General features: G+C 42.0%; 1 protein-coding gene across 1 annotated transcript in view; it reads left to right on the plus strand.

The window, feature by feature from the left end:
- The window catches only part of TYRO3 (TYRO3 protein tyrosine kinase), a 145,154-nt gene that overhangs the window by 53,366 nt on the left and 71,621 nt on the right, over positions 1 to 20,167 (plus strand). Inside the window, exons 5-6 of the mRNA XM_075282823.1 lie at positions 4,882 to 4,968; positions 13,787 to 13,902. Coding sequence (XP_075138924.1) covers positions 4,882 to 4,968; positions 13,787 to 13,902 — 203 coding nt within the window. The remainder of the gene's footprint in view (positions 1 to 4,881; positions 4,969 to 13,786; positions 13,903 to 20,167) is intronic.

The following is a 20,167-nucleotide window of genomic DNA, read 5'->3' on the forward strand; positions in this document are numbered from 1 at the left end:
CCTAATTTACTGACATACTTCCTTAGGGCTCCATTGGGCTCACTTGTAGGTAAGGAGTCAGACTGAAACTGTTGGCTTACTAGGTTGAATGGATTTCTTTTAAGCCTTAAAGCAGCTAGCTCCCAGGTTTATAAGCAAGAATGCAGCATTGCAAAGGAATGATATGGGCATAAGAAATTCAACTGAGTCATCAATAGGTTGTCATTGGCTTTGAGGAGCCGTATACATAAATATGTGTTATAAAAATATATATGCTGCAGAGTGATAGTGACCTGCATTCACTAATCTTCTCGCCACTGGGACATCTTCTGTTATTTAATCTGTTTTGCAAGAACCAGTTTTTCCTGTGCTTGCCTATTTTCTGCACATATTTAACTCTCTAGTTCCCAATCAGCTCATTGTCACACTTGTGTAATCCTGCTTATTCTGCATAAGTGAGGGCATTTATGCTCATTAAACCATGTATGTCCTAGTCATTGCTACATACATGGGCGTAACGACCATGGTAGCAGGCTTAACAGCTACCATGTTGCCCAACAACTAAGAGTCCCGTTTCCACTGAGACCTACGATGTAATTGGTGATCGCTATGGATGATCGAAGGAGATGTGGGAAACTGAACGCACCTCTATTAGTTTACTGGGACATCATAATGCCTTGCATGGTGTTATCACTGTATGCATTATCCCTGTACTGTGACATCGCTGTGTGTATTTTCCCTGTACTGTGGAATTGCAGTCTGCATTATCCCTGTATGGTAATATTGCTGTGTGCATTATCCCTGTACTGTGATATTGCTGTGTACAGTATCCCTGTATTGTGATATTACAGTGTGCATTATCCCTGTACTGTGATATTGCAGTGCGCATTATTCCTGTACTGTGATATTGCAGTGTGCATTATCCCTGTACTATGATATTGCAGTGTGCATTACCCTGTGCTGTGATACTGCAGTGTGCATTACCCTGTACTGTGATACTGCAGTGTGCATTATCCCTGTGCTGTGATATTGCTGTGTGCATTATCCCTGTGCTGTGATATTGCTGTGTGCATTATCCCTGTGCTGTGATATTGCTGTGTGCATTATCCCTGTGCTGTGATATTGCTGTGTACAGTATCCCTGTATTGTGATATTACAGTGTGCATTATTCCTGTACTGTGATATTGCAGTGTGCATTATTCCTGTACTGTGATATTACAGTGTGCATTATTCCTGTACTGTGATATTACAGTGTGCATTATCCCTGTGCTGTGATACTGCTGTGTGCATTATCCCTGTGCTGTGATATTGCTGTGTGCATTATCCCTGTGCTGTGATATTGCTGTGTGCATTATCCCTGTGCTGTGATATTGCTGTGTGCATTATCCCTGTGCTGTGATATTGCTGTGTGCATTATCCCTGTGCTGTGATATTGCTGTGTGCATTATCCCTGTGCTGTGATATTGCAGTGTGCATTATCCCTGTGCTATGATATTGCTGTGTGCATTATCCCTGAACTGTGACATTGCTGTGTGCATTATCCCTGTGCTGTGACATCGCTGTGTGTATTTCCCTGTACTGTGATAGTGCAGTCTGCATTATCCCTGTATGGTAATATTGCTGTGTACAGTATCCCTGTATTGTGATATTACAGTGTGCATTATCCCTGTATGGTAATATTGCTGTGTGCATTATCCCTGTGTTATGATATTGCAGTGTGCATTATCCCTGTACTGTGAGATTGCTGTTTACAGTATCCCTGTATGGTAATATTACAGTGTGCATTATCCCTGTGCTGTGATATTACAGTGTGCATTATCCCTGTATGGTAATATTGCTGTGTGCATTATCCCTGTGTTATGATATTGCAGTGTGCATTATCCCTGTACTGTGATATTGCAGTCTGCATTATCCCTGTATGGTAATATTGCTGTGTGCATTATCCCTGTGTTGTGATATTGCTGTCTGCATTATCCCTGTATGGTAATATAGTTGTGTACATTATCCCTGTTCTGTGACATCGCTGTGTGTAAAAGAGTCCAAAATAATTGTACACTTTTTTCAAGTTGTGAAGTTGCTGCTCAAGGTGGTCATGGTAAAGTTGGGCGACATTACCAGTTTTGCTCTGAGGCCTCACATCTACTTGTTATGCCCCTGGCTACATATTAAGATCTCAGTAAAGTTTTTAATTTCTACTTTGATATCTTAGGTTGGCATTTCCTATATAGGTTGCACCTGCAATCTTTGGATTTAGTGATACACTAGGGACACTTTACCAGAGAGGTAATCGGGCACATAAAACCTGAAAATTTACTTTTCATACTTGTTGCAGATTCTTCTGCTCTATTTATCCCGTCAGTGTATCTCTCCCCCTTTCTCTACTCGTGCAGAAAACTTCTTTGAATAGACCAGATTAAAAGAACATCACCCAAAATAAAACTAATACCGGCTATTGCAGTTGTATTAGTAATAAAGTGACTCATTCCTGCATTTTCTTCTATTGTTATTTTTATTGATTTTTCAAGCATGCATAAGTGAAAAATATGATACTTGGTATATTTGCAGAGAGATCTGAGTTGTAGACTAAACAATTCCATGTACAATTACCCTAATGGACAGTAAAAAGTAGTCTGCCATGGGCAAGGTTAGGCTTAACACAGTGATGGGTAACTTTTTGAACTCTGTGTGTCAAAATATGTATTAAAAATAAATAAATAAATAAAAAAAATCGGGTCACATCTAAAATATCCATAATTTTGTGACATTTGTAGTTCTAGTAGAATCTGCCATCTTGGAAGTTTTGAGATAACCATTAGTTGGATGGCTAGTCCCACCAAAATTAGTGGGTTCAATTGATACACATCTTTAGCATAGACAGTCCTCTATGAGCTAGTCTGTGGCCAGTCTTGATTTATGGATCCTATCTTTTAAACACATTTTTTTTCTCTCCCTAACATGTCGGAATAGCCTCAAGAAAAGCTATTCGTCTCCTACCTTTCCTTTTCTTCGCCGTGCCGCCATTCGCCTGCAATCCTGGTTTTTCTCGGTATGCAAATGAGCTCTCTTGCAGCACTGGGGGTGGTCCCCAGCGCTGAAACAGCACTGGCGGTGTCCCCAATGCTGCCAGAGAGTTCTCCAGCGCCGCCTCCATCTTCTTCTGTGACGAGGTCTTCACCACGTCTTCTTCCGTCTTTTTACTTCTAGGCCTAGGGCAAGCCAAGTGCACATGTCCGCCGGCCACAAGAAAATGGCCGCTTACAATACTGTGGAAGCGTCCATTTTTCTTGTGGCCGTGGGCATGCACAGTCGGCTTGCCCTAGGCCCGAGGCCTAGAAGTAAGAAGACCCCGCTGGAAGAAGACGCGGTGAAGAAGACGCTGCAGAAGAAGATGGAGGCGGCACTGGAGAGCTCTCTGGCAGCATTGGGGACGCCCCCAGTGCTGTTTGAGCGCTGGGGCCCACCCCCAATGCTGCGAGAGAGCTCATTTACATACTGAGAGAAACCAGGATTGCAGGTGAATAACGGCGCGGAGAAGAAAATGAAAGGTAGGAGACAAATAGCCTTTCTTAAGGCTATTCCGACGTGTTAGAGAGAAAGAATTGTGTTTAAAGATAGGATCCCTTTAATAATGGAATAATTTTTCCGTTAAGTACGGATCTGTTGAAGAAGAGGGATTGTGCATATTGTTGCCTACGCCTTTCCTTCCTATCTCAGTCTATACATTGCACATTAATAGTTTTGATTCGTTGACCTGACTTGTATGTCCCATTCCCCAATGTTTTTTTTTTTTGTGTGTTTTACAGCAAACTGGCTAAGACTTGTCTAGTGTTAAATTATAAGTACACGGGTGCCAAGTTCACACTATTACAGAATGAAAGAATTTGGATTAAATCCATTGTTCTGCTCTGTTGAGCAAACAGGACAATGGCCGCTAACTCAATTGCTTAGACTCCATTGTTCAGGTTGTTTGTGTGCGCTGGCGATTACAGCTGCCGAAGAAATATTTTTATTCCTGGTAATACTTCCAGTTTGTCTTCATTGTGGCGTTTCTATAGGCCTCAGTTATTTACTGTAGAGTTATTACTGGATAAAGCAATCATTCAAAGACAATGTGTCGCCATTATTTTTCATTTATTCCATTTCCTGTACATGGTTATGGGGGCTGCCATCTTGCCTGAGCTTCTCCTCCGCTTCATTAATAGCAATTAGTGATCTGCTTTATAGCTGCTTATGGCTGTGACAGTATTGTAGAGTGGAGTTGACTCCTTGAGGTCCATGGGAGTGTTTTCTAGACATGTTCTTTCAGGGAGTAGTAGATAAGTTGGGACATTATCTACTGTCAGAAGTGGTTGCAATGATAGTTCATCTATAGAGGTGTTATCTTCAATTATATTCATGTAAGTGATGTAAATGAAGTGGCGGCTGCAAAAAAAACCTCACATAATTGGCAAGTGTCAGTCTATTTTAGGCTTAGTGGCCAGAGTGAAAATTGCATGATTTAGTACTTTGTAAAATATTTGTAGTGGCAAGGAAAATTATAATAAAAAATCTTCAAAAATTCTTAATTTTTGTTTTGAGTTATACATATTACCAGAAAATTCACAATTTTTTTGTAATCCAATGTTTTAGAAGGTAATTTATTGGGATATTTTCAGTATTATCTCTTATCAATACAGAGTAGTACATTACACACCTATTGCTCCCCCTTCCACATAGATGACAGCTACTCCTCCTGATATTCCGACTCCTTTTGCCTTCCTCCTTGCCTGCCTTTAGCTAATGTTTCCTTTGACTATATAATACCTGTAGTTGGCTCTAGATTCTCTATATACGAGTAGGATATATCTAATATATGGAGCACATATGACTACTACTAATAATGCTCTCTTCATTATTGTACAGGAATCCATCAAACTACTGTGTTCTCATGTGAAGCCCACAACTCTAAGGGGGTCGCCTCATCCAGAGCTGCCATTGTTCATGTCAAAGGTGAGACTTCTTTTATTCAGGTTATGTCAAGTACAGTAACCTATTGTTCTCTGAGATTAAACAGAGCTGTAAAATACATTACATGATGTGAGCAAATATTCTACTGCAGTATAGTAACACATTACAATATAATCCTCAAGCTAGGAGATCTGCCTGTAAGACTAGGGTAAGTTTACCTGTCCTTGGACCAGGCACTAATTCATGAATTCCCTAAAAGTGATAATAGGAAGTCAGTAGGTAGCGGCAATATGGTGGCTCAGTGGTTAGCACTATTATCTGGCAGCATTGGGTTCCTGGGTTTACAGTAGCTCTCAGTGGTAACCTATATTAAGCCTGGAGCTTTTATTGGTTATACACCTTCATATAATATTTTTCCTTCCTATTTATTTTTGGTGACGGGGCTTCTATGAAAGTCTAGCGTCCTACTTTTATTTGTTGCGGTCCTATTCTCAACAATTGGGGAGTTCACACTATATATATATATATATATATATATATATATATATATATATATATATATATATATATATATATATATATATATATATATATATATATCAGTGCCTACAAGTAGTATTCAACCCCCTGCAGATTTAGCAGGTTTGATAAGATGCAAATAAGTTAGAGCCTTCAAACTTCAAACAAGAGCAGGATTTATTAACAGATGCATAAATCTTACAAACCAAAAAGTTATGTTGCTCAGTTAAATTTTAATAAATTTTAAACATAAAAGTGTGGGTCAATTATTATTCAACCCCTAGGTTTAATATTTTGTGGAATAACCCTTGTTTGCAATTACAGCTAATAATCGTCTTTTATAAGACCTGATCAGGCCGGCACAGGTCTCTGGAATTATCTTGGCCCACTCCTCCATGCAGATCTTCTCCAAGTTATCTAGGTTCTTTGGGTGTCTCATGTGGACTTTAATCTTGAGCTCCTTCCACAAGTTTCAATTGGGTTAAAATCAGGAGACTGACTAGGCCACTGCAACACCTTGATTTTTTCCCTCTTGAACCAGGCCTTGGTTTTCTTGGCTGTGTGCTTTGGGTCGTTGTCTTGTTGGAAGATGAAATGATGACCCATCTTAAGATCCTTGATGGAGGAGCGGAGGTTCTTGGACAAAATCTCCAGGTAGGCCGTGCTATCCATCTTCCCGTGACCAGATGGCCAGGCCCCTTGGCTGAGAAGCAGCCCCACAGCATGATGCTGCCACCACCATGCTTGACTGTAGGGATGGTATTCTTGGGGTCGTATGCAGTGCCATCCAGTCTCCAAACGTCACGTGTGTGGTTGGCACCAAAGATCTCGATCTTGGTCTCATCAGACTAGAGAACCTTGAACCAGTCTGTCTCAGAGTCCTCCAAGTGATCATGAGCAAACTGTAGACGAGCCTTGACATGACGCTTTGAAAGTAAAGGTACCTTACGGGCTCGTCTGGAACGGAGACCATTGCGGTGGAGTACGTTACTTATGGTATTGACTGAAACCAATGTCCCCACTGCCATGAGATCTTCCCGGAGCTCCTTCCTTGTTGTCCTTGGGTTAGCCTTGACTCTTTGGACAAGCCTGGCCTCGGCACGGGAGGAAACTTTCAAAGGTTGTCCAGGCCGTGGAAGGCTAACAGTAGTTCCATAAGCCTTCCACTTCCGGATGATGCTCCCAACAGTGGAGACAGGTAGGCCCAACTCCTTGGAAAGGGTTTTGTACCCCTTGCCAGCCTTGTGACCCTCCACGATCTTGTCTCTGATGGCCTTGGAATGCTCCTTTGTCTTTCCCATGTTGACCATGTATGAGTGCTGTTCACAAGTTTGGGGAGGGCCTTAAATAGTCAGAAAAGGCTGGAAAAAGAGATAATTAATCCAAACATGTGAAGCTCATTGTTCTTTGTGCCTGAACTACTTCTTAATACTTTAGGGGAACCAAACAGAATTCTGGTGGTTTGAGGGGTTGAATAATAAATGACCCTCTGAATAAACTTTTCACAATTTAAAAAAAAATTAAACAAAGAAATAACATTCTTTTTTGCTGCAGTGCATTTCACACTTCCAGGCTGATCTACAGTCCAAATGTCACAATGCCAAGTTAATTCCGAATGTGTAAATCTGCAGGGGGTTGAATACTAGTTGTAGGCACTTTTATATGTCCAGCAACAATAGATTTTCTTGATTTGTGGTGTATATATCATATACCTTCACCTGGGACATTATATGTTGATGCATATCAATAAATATTACTTTATTTTTGTCTTCAAATTTTTATTTTTTTGGATTAGCCATAGCCCTTGTTCCCTTCGGATTCCCTTCGGATTCCCTTTGTAAATCTAGCCATACACATGAAATTTACCTGCAGATTATTGGAGACCCCTCTTATCCTAGTAGGGTCTGCTGTTAAATGTTATGTGTAGGCCTCAACAGATTCTTGGTCGATTTCACCAAATCTATCTTGATCTGCCAAAAGTTTGCAGATAAATATCATGTGTGTTTGGCTAGCTTAATTCTAATAGTAGTTTGTTACTTCTGGCTGGTAAGCTCAGGATGAGTAAAATTCTGGCATAAAGAGCAGAATACTCACATACTCACCAGTCTTCACTGCTGTAAAATCTTCTTTCTTCCTGTTTTCTTGCATCATTTGGTGGGCGAGGTTTCACATGCAACCTACCGTTTAGCTCCACCCCCAAATTAGCGTGTCGCTCCGCCCACCCATAGTGGACTATGAAGTACAGGCAGCAGCAACTCCATTCTGTGTTTCATACAGAGACTGCCTGTCTCTGCCATAATGAACACAATTGTATTAGCTAACCTGATAACTGGGAGAACAGAAGAAATGAATGCAGCTCCTCTCCCCTATCTGAGTGCAGGAAGCTAGGTCACATGTGTGGTGTAGGCACAGGAGTAGCTAGAAACACAGGCTCGCTCCCTGCACTTAGCCCCTCTTCCCTCCCCCCTGAGAGCAGCAGATACATCACTTGACTTTTGAGCAGATAAGTCAAGGGCTGTGTCAACAATGAATTGAATAAAGTAAGATAGTGGACAAACAAAGCAGTTTTGCTGAAGCAATGTATTTAGGAAAAGTCTTACATTCACATTAACCAGCAGTATAGATAGGATCCTTGTGATGGGACAACCCCTTTAAGTTATGGAAAGACCTCTAGGTATAAAAAATTTAGTGAGGATACTCGCCTACCTCTTGGGCTCACTCCTGGTCACCTACCTTGGGCTGCTACTTGTCCTGTCCACAAAATTTTGTGGGAATTATGAAGACCACCAAGTTAGACTCCCTTATTCTTCAAAAGACGGTGTTATAGATATGAGGGGTCAAACTTCTGTCCCTTTTGGGCTGAATAGGACCACCAAACAGCCTTTAGGTGGATGTAGATGATGGAGGTCCAAGGACTTGTGCCCTCCTTACAATATAACCTTCCTGAAATCCAAGCTTCCAAGCTATTAAAGAGCAGGTAAATCGATAAAATGTTTTTAAATCGGTGTATTATTTGTCTTCTGTGGATTCAGATGGAAAGTTTTGTACGTATGTGTCCTTTTGGAGCTACAAGCCTTTTGCCGCTTTCACTTTTTAAGCCATTTTGTTTCTTAATTGAAGTCATTTATTTCAGGCATCCAAGGGGAAATATTTAGTGACTTGCATGGATCAGCGATTGTACCTGTTCTGTAATTTTTCCACAGTTTACCAATGATTTATTACTGAGCATTTGTAGAAAAACAGCAGAAACTCCATTTTCCACCCACATCTCCAACACAAAGTGGAGGCCCCGGTAAAATTATTCCCAGCGTACACATCTTTGCTAATTGAATTTTTTTTTTTTAACTCCTTTGGACTTAAGAGCCAAGGGCTGCAAATGGTTCCCGCTAAAAGACACCGTCACTCCCCAGCAGAAAGTTGAAAGATTTTTATTTGTATCATTTTCATACCAAAAGGCATCAAATCAACAACCAATAAACCTGACTGCTCCTATGGATGTCATAGCGTCCTTGTAGGGGTACAGAAGAGAAGGATGGCAGGGTTAGCTAAATGGTACCCCCTTGATGTGTCTAGCGTGCTGGGATTGTAAGCTCCCTTAGATAATTGTATATATTTCTTTGTATATCTCTGTGAGGACATGGGCATTGTTCCTAGTGACCAGTTGCATGGTTGGATTAGGGTAAGTGAGCATTTGGGTGATGTATGTGACCTAGCACATGTCATGTGGATGTGTATAAGTGATCTCTACGAGCCTCAGTGATTCAATGGACAGATGTATATACATAAGCAGATATGTGTGTTTCATTATTTTGTTGGATCACCAATAAATACATCCCCAGATATTAACAGCTTTTTATTATTTGTTCCCCTGAAATGGTGCGCATAGAGTTGGAGCTCCAGATAAAATAAAAAGCCTCTTTAGATTGCTGAGGTTTTGCCACCCAGGACAGAGGACTCTCTTCATGAACCAATTCCTTACCATTTTGGGTGGGACCAATGCAATTCCACTTGAAAGGTTGGGGTTGACAAGGCTGGGTCTAGAGTTTTAAATGACTTTGTAGCAGTGACATGGTTTGCCTCTATGGTATATATCAAAGTGGAGATGAAATAGGAGCATAACTCTTACTGTCACAGCAATTTCACACTGAATAAATGTTTTTATTACTATTTTCCAATATAATAACAGAAAAACAGTAACAACCACAACTAACAAGGTGGCACAGCACCCCTATAAGACCAGTAAGGTATAGATCATTGCAATTGATAGCAAAAATGTTCAAGTCCAAACCAACAATTGTATCTGACTACAAGGGAGCCGCCCGAAGGAAGTTTACATGTCATGGGGGATAGGTGCAAGTGGGAGGGGGCCGGATGCCGCTGGGTAGTGCTCCTCCACAACACTACTAGTTCAGCCAACCAGTATACTGAAAAGATTGAGTGCATGGCATTGCTGAACCGCCTCAAAATCCTCATGGAGAATAAACACCAAAAGCATGGAGGAGAGAAGAAAAAGGGAGGAGGTTAATAGTACTATGGGAATGGGAAAGCCCCGGAAAGTAACAAAAAGTCAGCAACTAGCAAACTGGGGGATCATTCACTAAGAGACTCTCTGGGTACCAGGACGTCAACTGAAAGCGGTCTGAAATTGATCTCTTCATTTGTAGGGGGCAATATGTTGATAAAGCTCTCCCAATACAGAAAACGACTGTCCCAAGCTGTCCTTCTTACTGGAAGTCTCCATCCAATTTGTTTTCATTATGTAAGGTGGTATCTCCAAAATGAGTTTGAATAGGGGAGGTGGTCTGGTGTATCCAGGTATGTAGAATAGTTTTGACCCCTGCAGCTTGCTACCACATCTAACGAATTTTCTGCTGCCTGGGGACTGTATTTCTATGTAGAAATAGTTAAAAAAAAATAGGTTTTATCGGACAGTGTTTCTGCAACAGCTTGTTCCCTTCATCAGGTCCAGTCTGCTGCAGAAATACATTATATAATACCGCTTGTTCTTTACTACCGTATACCTACACTGGAAATCACAGTGAGGTACTGTTGTATACGCTATGTAATAATAATAATAATAATACGTTTTATTTATATGGCACCAACATATTCCACAGTACAGGACACAGCTGCTGTGTGAACACACTTCTCTTCCCTTGCCCGAAATCGAGTTGTCCTAGTAATGTACCATCTTCAGAGATGAGCCCCTTCCCGCTGATTTTCATACACCACCTATTTTGATACCTCTCATGGTGTGCTGAATACTCTTTTCACAGTCTACAGTATGTCGCTGTGATATGACCAGAGAGATTTTCGTTGACACTGATTTATCTTGGAAGAGTTTCCAAGCAGTGTCTTCAGTTGTTTCCGAAATGGCTTTTGTCTTGATTTCTGACAGGACGGTGCTAGATAAGGACAGGTTAATACATAAACACACTTGGGAGATTTAGAAGTCCCTTCTGCTCTCGTATTGTGAAGGGCTAAACATTTAATACCATTACAATCATGGAGGCATTTACCTTGGATCTCATCTGTCAATATATTACGTCCTGAACAATTTGCATAAATGCACAAAGTATCTGCCTTACGGGATTTCAGAACATTTTGTGCTGGCAATAGAAGATGATAACGTCTGGGAATAGAAGATCTGCGCTGTGGAATAATGCTTCTGTTTTCTGTCTCTCATTTATGGCGTGCCCTTGAGTAGGATGCCGAATATAGACTGTCATGAGTTTTGATGTGATCATCAGCACATGGGGAGCGGTTCATTTAGAATACAGATTATTGGTTTTGTGAAATAACAATGTCTTTCAGACACGGAGCCAGTTCCAGATCAGTATCTGAGAGTTTACTAGTAATTTAGCACTTTCGTCATGTGCCATATTGCTAAAAAGTAACAAAAAATTGGCGTAATTATTAGGGATTTTACGAACCAACCTATGCTAGTTTTCTGGCGTATGTCGGTGTAAATTTAGCGCATCTGTACGCACAGCCCTATCTAGCATCAGAGGTGCAGCCCATCATTCCTGATGATAGTGGGTAGAACAGGGTGAAATCCAAGGCAGGAAGCTGCCCGAAATCTATACCCGTTATATACCTGTATAATTCAGGGTCATAGCACCAGTGGGAGAATAGATTAAGACTGACATACAGAACACCAGTATTTATAGATTTCTAGTGTTGGAAAATGTTAAAATTGAAACAAAAAAATAACTAATATGTCTCATCCACTTTCCCATAATACAGGTAAAGCAAGGTAGATCCAACTGATGCCAACCCCCCATGTGTGGGCACTGCTTATGTGAAACATAAGATGATATTTTATAGCAGACGCTCTAAATCCAGGGGAGCCGCGGAGATATTATCTGCAGACATTTATTGCTGGAGAAGTCTATGTGCAGACCCAATTAGTCTTTGCTCTTTTTTTTTTCTACTTTTTTTTTTTTCTTTCTACAAGTTATGACCCAAGGATATGAATAGCGCTCTCAGCTGCTAATGGCTGGGAAAGAGTTTCCGAGATGGAATGTAAGTCTGAGAATACAAAACTTCAAGCATTGCCCGAGCTGCCTGATTGTTATGCCAGTCCATGCTTCTCCTGTGTGGTTATGGATGAAGACAAAGAGAATCTAGGTCAGAGCTGAAGAAAGTGGGTGAGCCACTGATCTGTGTAACATTAGCACATGTAGACATCTATCCCCTAGGCATAAAACTAACAGTGCTGAAAGTTTAGGGGATTGCGGCTGTCTAGTGGCACGCTGCATGTTGTACTATGTACGCAACAAGTGTACAAAATGGAACTGGATTGTATATGATCTATTATATATGGTTTAAAACTCTTGCATATGAAGGACATTTTGCTTATCCTTAAAGGGGCTCTATCAGAAAAATCATGCTGATAGAGCCCCACATATGCGTGCATAGCCTTTAAAAAGGCTATTCAGGCACTGTAAAAGTTAAATTAAACTACCCCCCCCCGTTTTAAAATAATAACTTAAAAAAGAATGTTCTCTACTTACGGAACGTGCACCCTGGGCGGGCATTCAGGGTGTGTCTTCATCATCTTCCCTGCCTCTTCTTCCTCTGACGTCTTCGGGTCCCGTCTTCCTCCGGCGCTTGCTCGCGGACACTGATAAAAAAAATTGCCCGGGCGCATGCGCAGTAGCCGTAGTAGAAGCCGCGTGCTACTGCGCATGCGCCCGGGCTATTTTTTTTATCAGTGTCCGCGAGCAAGCGCCGGAGGAGGACGGGACCCGAAGACGTCAGAGGAAGAAGAGGCGGGGAAGAAGAAGACGGCGCACCCTGAATGCCCGCCCAGGGTGCACGTTCCGTAAGTAGAGCACATTCTTTTTTAAGTTATTATTTTAAAACGGGGGGGGGGGGGGGGGGGGGTAGTTTAATTTAACATTTACGGTGCCTGAATAGCCTTTTTAAAGGCTATGCACGCATATGTGGGGCTCTATCTGCAGGATTTTGCTGATAGAGCCCCTTTAATATAATGGCAGGAATAAGAGCTGTAGAATAGGACCTAGTGAAAATTGCTCGATCGCCGATCTTTTCCGAACCCGATCCTCAACCCTAGTCAATGCTTCTCTATGGGAAAAGTCACTTTTAGGGTTGAGACAATCTTGAGATAACCTCCGATGTCGATCCCGCTGGAAAAGATTGGGTCGGAATTCCGATCACGATTGGAATCCGATGTTTTCCGATCGCTCAACCCCAAAGGCTACTTCTGCTCGCCTTGACTCCAGAACAGATGGTTGATGTCTGCAGCTGGGTACAGCCAAGTGGTTCTCACTTTAAATACATTCTCACAACAACCAAAGGTGAATATACGTCTATCTGTTATTGATGCTGTCTAGTGACACAATACTTGGATATCAAACTGCCAGGGGATCAGTAAACTGGGCAAAACGCAAAGACCTGTTCCATTCAGGGTCTCTGGAAAGCTAACATAACTGTGATGGATGTAGACACTAGAAGACCGAGGTAGTCTCCGAAGCCTCATGATGGACTTTTTAGTGTAAAATTTTGCCACAAGTGCTTGAATATGGAACCTGTAATAAAGAATGTGTCTTAAAAGCACCTGAAAGTCTGCTAGGGCTGTTGATTCCTAAGTATCTATGCAATTAATAATCCTCGTGCAATGGGTACGGCACACCAATCAATACCCATATAATAGATGCATCCACTGTACCGAGATCTTATTACTTATTATTGTGGTGTACCATGCATCAGTATTTTCGCACTAGCAAATGTGTTAGTTAAAATACAATACATTGTTACAAGTTGTGAATGATATTACAATATTACTTGATCTGATATTTCTTTTTCTCATTTACAGGACTGCCACATCCACCATACAAATTGACAGTAGGCCAGGTGACAAGCACCACAGCAGCGGTGACCTGGAGTCCAGGGTTTGACAACTATTCTCCGCTTCTCTCTTGCACAATGCAGGTATATTGAGCTTTTAAGATTACGCTATTTTAAGGTTGTCCTTTTACAGCTATAATTGGTTATTCTGTATAAAGGAAAGAAGGGCTAGACCACTCTAGAAGATAACCTGCTGTAGGGACAGAATTCTTCATGTTTCGCATACAAGAGATTATTGTAGATACCTTGTTCAGTTTTACATTGCAGTGTATTTTGCTATATATTTCGAGCAGGTGCTCTGTATCCTCTAACCTGCAGTGTTGGGTTCCCAGTGTGTGAGTATACTGAGCAACCTGGAAAAAGATAAACCATTAAAACCCATAGACAAATGAATGGGAGTCTTTTTTGCAGGCAGATTTTGAGGCAATGCCGCATCAAAATCCATCTGCAAAAAAATCTGTGTGAACAGACCCTTAGAGTACAAGATATACACAGTGATTTCACAGTTACTATGCCAAGATAAAAAACACAGTGATGTCACTGTACATAGATAATAAACACAGTGATGTCTCAGTGCAGAAGTGAAAAACACAGTGTTAGGGTGCATTCAGACTACGTAACGCCGGGCGTGTATGAGAGCCGTACACGCCGGCATTACGGCAGACTGCCGAACACTTCCCATTCACTTCAATGGGAGCGCTCGTAAACGCCGCTGTTACGAGCGCTCCCATTGAAGTGAATGGGAAGTGTTCGGCAGTCTGCCGTAATGCCGGCGTGTACGGCTCTCATACACGCCCGGTGTTACGTAGTCTGAATGCACCCTTAGGAATCTAAGTGTGTGTAATCCTATTTATAGCCATCATACTTTTCTTTGCAGCACTGCACACAGCCTTTATATTAAGGTTGCTTTGCCTATTAGCCAAACTCTAACTGGGTCTGTCGCCATTTCAGAACCTTGAGACGCTGAGCCAATCAAAGTGTTGACTCCTTGTCCAGTCCTGAGCTGAGGTGGGGTATTTAAGCTGTGTATTGAAACTGCTCAGTTGCCTGAAATTCTAGTAATTTGGCTAGTCCTCAGTTTACTTGTTTATCTGTTGTACCTCTGGTTAGTGATTTTGACATTTTTCCTGGTAATCTGATTTCTTATGGATGTGACTTTATCTGAGAATTCCTGGACTCATTCCTTACTTGGACACTATTATTCTTCTGCTGCCAATTTGGAAATTCCTCTACACTTCTGGTTTTTTATATGACTTGAATGTTACACTCTGCCATCTATAGGTTTATTGGTCTGGTCTTTAGTGTGTAAATGAAACTTTTTTCTGACACCTAATGAGGTGTGGTAACTTGAGCCCTGTCCAACCTGCCATCCGGTGGGCTCTGATGAAATGGATAGGCTTAGACTCTACCAGCCAGAATGGTGTTGGATTATAGGTAGCTTGTTTTGCTTGCCATGTTTGATCTGCTAGTTTCGTGCAGTGTATTTTGAACTGATTAAATAGCAATACTGGGGAATTGCTTAAGTGGCAATTCTGTTATACACAGTAATGTCACAGTACAACGGTAATGCACACAGTAATGTCTCAGTACAACGGTAACGCACACAGTAGGGTCGCGGTAACGCACACAGTGGTGTCGCGGTAACTCACACAGTGGTGTCGCGGTAATGCACACAGTAATGTCACAGTACAACGGTAATGCACACAGTAATGTCTCAGTACAACGGTAACGCACACAGTGGTGTCGCGGTAACTCACACAGTGGTGTCGCGGTAATGCACACAGTAATGTCACATTACAACGGTAATGCACCCAGTAGTGTCGCGGCAATGCACCCAGTAGTGTCGCGGCAATGCACCCAGTAGTGTCGCGGCAATGCACCCAGTAGTGTCGCAGCAATGCACCCAGTAGTGTCGCAGCAATGCACCCAGTAGTGTCGCGGCAATGCACCCAGTAGTGTCGCGGCAATGCACACAGTAGTGTCGCGGCAATGCACACAGTAGTGTCGCGGCAATGCACACAGTAGTGTCACAGTACAACGGTAATGCACACAGTGGTGTCGCGGCATTGCACACAGTGGTGTCGCGGCAATGCACACACTGGTGTCGCGGCAATGCACACAATGGTGTCGCGGCAATGCACATAGTAATGTCACAGTACAACGGTAATGCACACAGTAGTGTCGTGGCAATGCACACAGTGTCGCGGCAATGCACACGGTTGTGTCACAGTACAACGGTAATGCACACAGTAGTGTCACGGCAATGCACACAGTAGTGTCGCGGCAATGCACACAGTAGTGTCGCGGCAATGCACACAGTAGTGTCGCGGCAATGCACACAGTAGTGTCGCGGCAATGCACACAGTAGGGTCGCGGCAATGCACACAGTAGGGTCGCGGCAATGCACACAGTAGGGTCGCGGCAATGCACACAGTAGTGTCGCGGCAATGCACACAGTAGTGTCGCGGCAATGCACACAGTAGTGTCACAGTACAACGGTAATGCACACAGTAGTGTCGTGATAATACAGTAGTGTCGCGGCAATGCACACAGTAATGTCACAGTACAACGGCAATGCACACAGTAGTGTCGCGGCAATGCACACAGTAATGTGACAGTAATGTCACAGCACAACGGTAATGCACACAGTTGCCCAGTTTTAATGTTAGAAAATTTAGACAGGCATTCTGAAAATATGCCAGATTTGTCACCGTGACTGATGCTGGATGATAAATGTGACATATTTTAAACTCACTAGGCTGCAGTTATACTTCCCTTTAGTTGGCTTGTTTTGTGCCAGAATTCTTAAACACTATTTTGGAGCATTAAGCCATGCTCCCTTATATTCCAGTTTGACAGAGGGCAAAAGCACAATCTTTTGGCCTCTGTTGGGTGAACGTAGCCCTGCAGATGAGACGTTTGACTCTGTGAGCTTTTGTAGCATATGCACAAACTGCTCAGATGTCTCTTGCACAAAGCCTTTCTCCTTAGACATGTCTTGCCATTCTACATTAAATTGAATGATTTCCTATCCCCAGAAGCCATCTGTTAGGATTCTGAAATATTTAGATAAAATTTTAATATACAGTGTATGTATATATGTATGCATCCGTGTGCTTGAGCATTCTACTAGATATACGGCATGGTATAAAAGTATTAAGTGCCCGGTTATAGTAAATGCATCTCTAAAGCCTCATGAAAACTTCAGGTTCCTATAGTAACATGCAGGGTGCCAGAAATGGGAAGATAAAACAACTTGTGGCATATGGGGAAGCAGCTGGTATAGGCAGATGTTGGGGGTAATGGTTATGCATCGTATAATGTGAGATACCATAATATATAATACGTATATTAATAATACAGGCATGTTTCATAGGGAGATTTTAACCCCTTTGCCTGCCATAAGACAGCAAGTTCTTTTGCCAGGCGAAAACCCTTTAATAGCTGTATTTTTTCCAAGCTGCTTGTGGTTCAGTAGATGTGCTGACTCAGTTTTATGGGTCTGACTCATGCAGCCATCTTGAGGATAAAAATACTTATTTTACGCTGCAGCAACCGCAACATCAGCTCCTAAATGTTTAAGGAACAGATTTTCTTATTGGAATGTTTCAAGGAGATAATGTAAAATTGTTTATTATTAAACTTTCTCAAGGTTGGTAAAGTCAATAGATGAGAGGCAGCTCTGGTGGATTAGGTGGGGTTTGCAGATACAAGCATATGGTTACACAATCTCATAAGAGGCAGATAGACGTCTTGGAACGGTGGCAAAAGAAGTCCCATGAAAGGTAGAAAAAAAAAAAACACAACTGTGTGTCTCCCTGCTGCTTGCCGTATCCCAATCTCTTTGTATCACCTCTAGTCCTAAACGTACAAAATAGGAATGTGTTACCACCATCTTACAAGCGTCACTGGTGTTTGGCTGCAAAAATGTACTCCGTTCCTTGCAAAATGGTGGCAGAACTTTCCTTCTTTAATAATTATTTTCTACCTCAAGGGCAATCGTGTAACACTTGTGCACCTCAGGGGCGAGGCCTCAGGTTTATGGCGTCTCGCTTTGCTATATCTGGTCCTAGAAGTACCTATCCTCACTGAACTCTCTTGCAGTAGTCTGAAGTATGGCCTGCTCTGTTCTGGTCTGTCATGGTAGTGCACTCCTCACCTACCTCAGCCTGATCACAATGATCTAGACCCGTGATGGTGAACCTATGGCATGGGTGCCAGAGGTGGCACTCAGAGCCCTATCTTTGGGCACCCATCCATGGAACAGATTATACTGTGTGGGGGCCACTGTGGAGCAGATTGCACTGTGTGGGGGTCACTTTAAAGAAGATTGGACTGTGTGGGGGTCACAGTGGAGCAGAAAGCTCTATAAAGCCCCATTCGTATGACCATATTTTGCAGGTCTGTAATTGTGTGCAATTGTGGATCCCCACATTATTAAGGTTAAATTGCCGTGTTGGCACTTTGCGATAATTTAGTGGGTTTTGGATTGCCGTTTGGGCACTCGGTCTCTAAAAGGTTCGCCATCACTGGTCTAGTCCCTCTGGCATTCTCACCCTTCCATGTTTGATTTGGTACTTGTCTATACTCTCAGGTATCAGTTTACGGACTCGGGTGTGGTGTGATGCTGCTTGTGTAGAGGGGCCAGTATCTATAGCCGTTCTGTGGCCCTTATGGGCCCTTACTAATTATTATACAGTTATATGGAGGAAGCTATTACCCTTCTATACTGTCTGCTACCAGGTACCAAAGTATTGGGACAATATATTATCTTTCCTTAACTGACCTCGCATTGTTTACCTGTAACTCTAATGCATATTTTAGGACAGAGAACAAAATTCCTATGAGCAATACTTCAGATTCTTCTAAAGCTAGCATGAGATATTGTTCCTGAGGTATTTCTATGACTCTGGGCATATCTCCTAAGCTCCAGCGTCACACATTCAATGTTGACCAAGCATCGCAAGTCAGTAGCAAAAAGTATTTTTTTTTTTTTTTTTAATAAATCCCTATGTCACTCCATGCATTTGACTAGGATTAATTTAAGGATGCCACCCATTTGCAGTATGTAGTGTGAGTTTACTCTTGCTGCAGTACCAATAACTAGTAATACTCATAGATTGTAAGCCCTCGCGGGCAGGGCCCTCTACCCCACTGTGCCAGCCGATCACTGTCAGTATTATATCTACCTGTATATTTTGTGTACTGTATGTATCCCCCAAATGTAAAGCACCATGGAATTAATGGTGCTATATAAATAAATAATAATAATCCTAAACGTACAGCGCCTGGTAAATAAGCAATGTCAGGAGCTGCACCCTCTAGGAAAAGGCTGATCTGCTGGGGTCCCAACAGTTATAAAATCACTTTTCATAAAGGAATAGTACAGATTAGTATAAAAAAAATGCAATATATGAAAGAAAATCTGTATCTGTGTTAACCTCACACATAAGTCTATGGAAATTGGAGGGGGAAGAATAGGAGGATATTAATTGACTTATTGCCTCATTCTGTGCTGTGATAGTCTTATCTGAAGATAAAGCAGTGTCAGAAGAGCTAACTGACTTCTAGTATAGCATCTGCAATTATGTTTTTCAGTATCTGTCTTCTCCCCTTCCCCTTCTCCATAGACTTCTATGTAAAAAGTAACTTGACCTGATAAGTGCAAAAGGAAGCACATTTCATTTATCCTGTACTGCTAATAATATTATAAATGTGAAAGTTTGTGTGTTTGTTACTGTTTCACGCAAAAACGGCTGAACAGATTTGGATGAAATTTGTCACATAGATAGTTTGTAACCTGGATTAACACATAGGCTATTTTAAATGACATAGCTTCACAACTGTTGTGAATTTATGTTCACATACTATATTAAACTGCTCTTGGCAGCTGCTTATCTCATTTAATTGCAGTTTGCTGATAAAGCCAAGTCTGTCATCTCTCTATGTAAACACACAGATAACACTTAGGCCATTGTGTGCAAGCATTTGCATATTATCTTATCTGGTCCAAGCAACATGCTGACACACTTGATGGGAAAACACCTTTAATCCAAATTGGCAGTTTGCCAATTTTAAACATGCCGGGAAGAAGAAAATCCAATTTGTCGAAAAATTCTAAAACAATGACAGCTATGAAAGTAGCCAGAAGTCTACAGAGTTCTCCTCAAGCGGAGCTGAGGGGGATCATCAACGCCAACAACACACTCAATATTTCATGTCCCAGCGAGCTGCTGAGATGCCAGAACAATCACAGGCACGATGCGAGAAACAAGATCAGCGGCAGGCCAGCTTGAGAGCTGCCGAAACGCCAGAGTAGGCAGATCAACAGCGCCAACAACATGCTCAT

Source organism: Leptodactylus fuscus, chromosome 7 (genome assembly GCF_031893055.1).
Source record: "Leptodactylus fuscus isolate aLepFus1 chromosome 7, aLepFus1.hap2, whole genome shotgun sequence".
Taxonomy (NCBI): Eukaryota; Metazoa; Chordata; class Amphibia; order Anura; family Leptodactylidae; genus Leptodactylus; species Leptodactylus fuscus.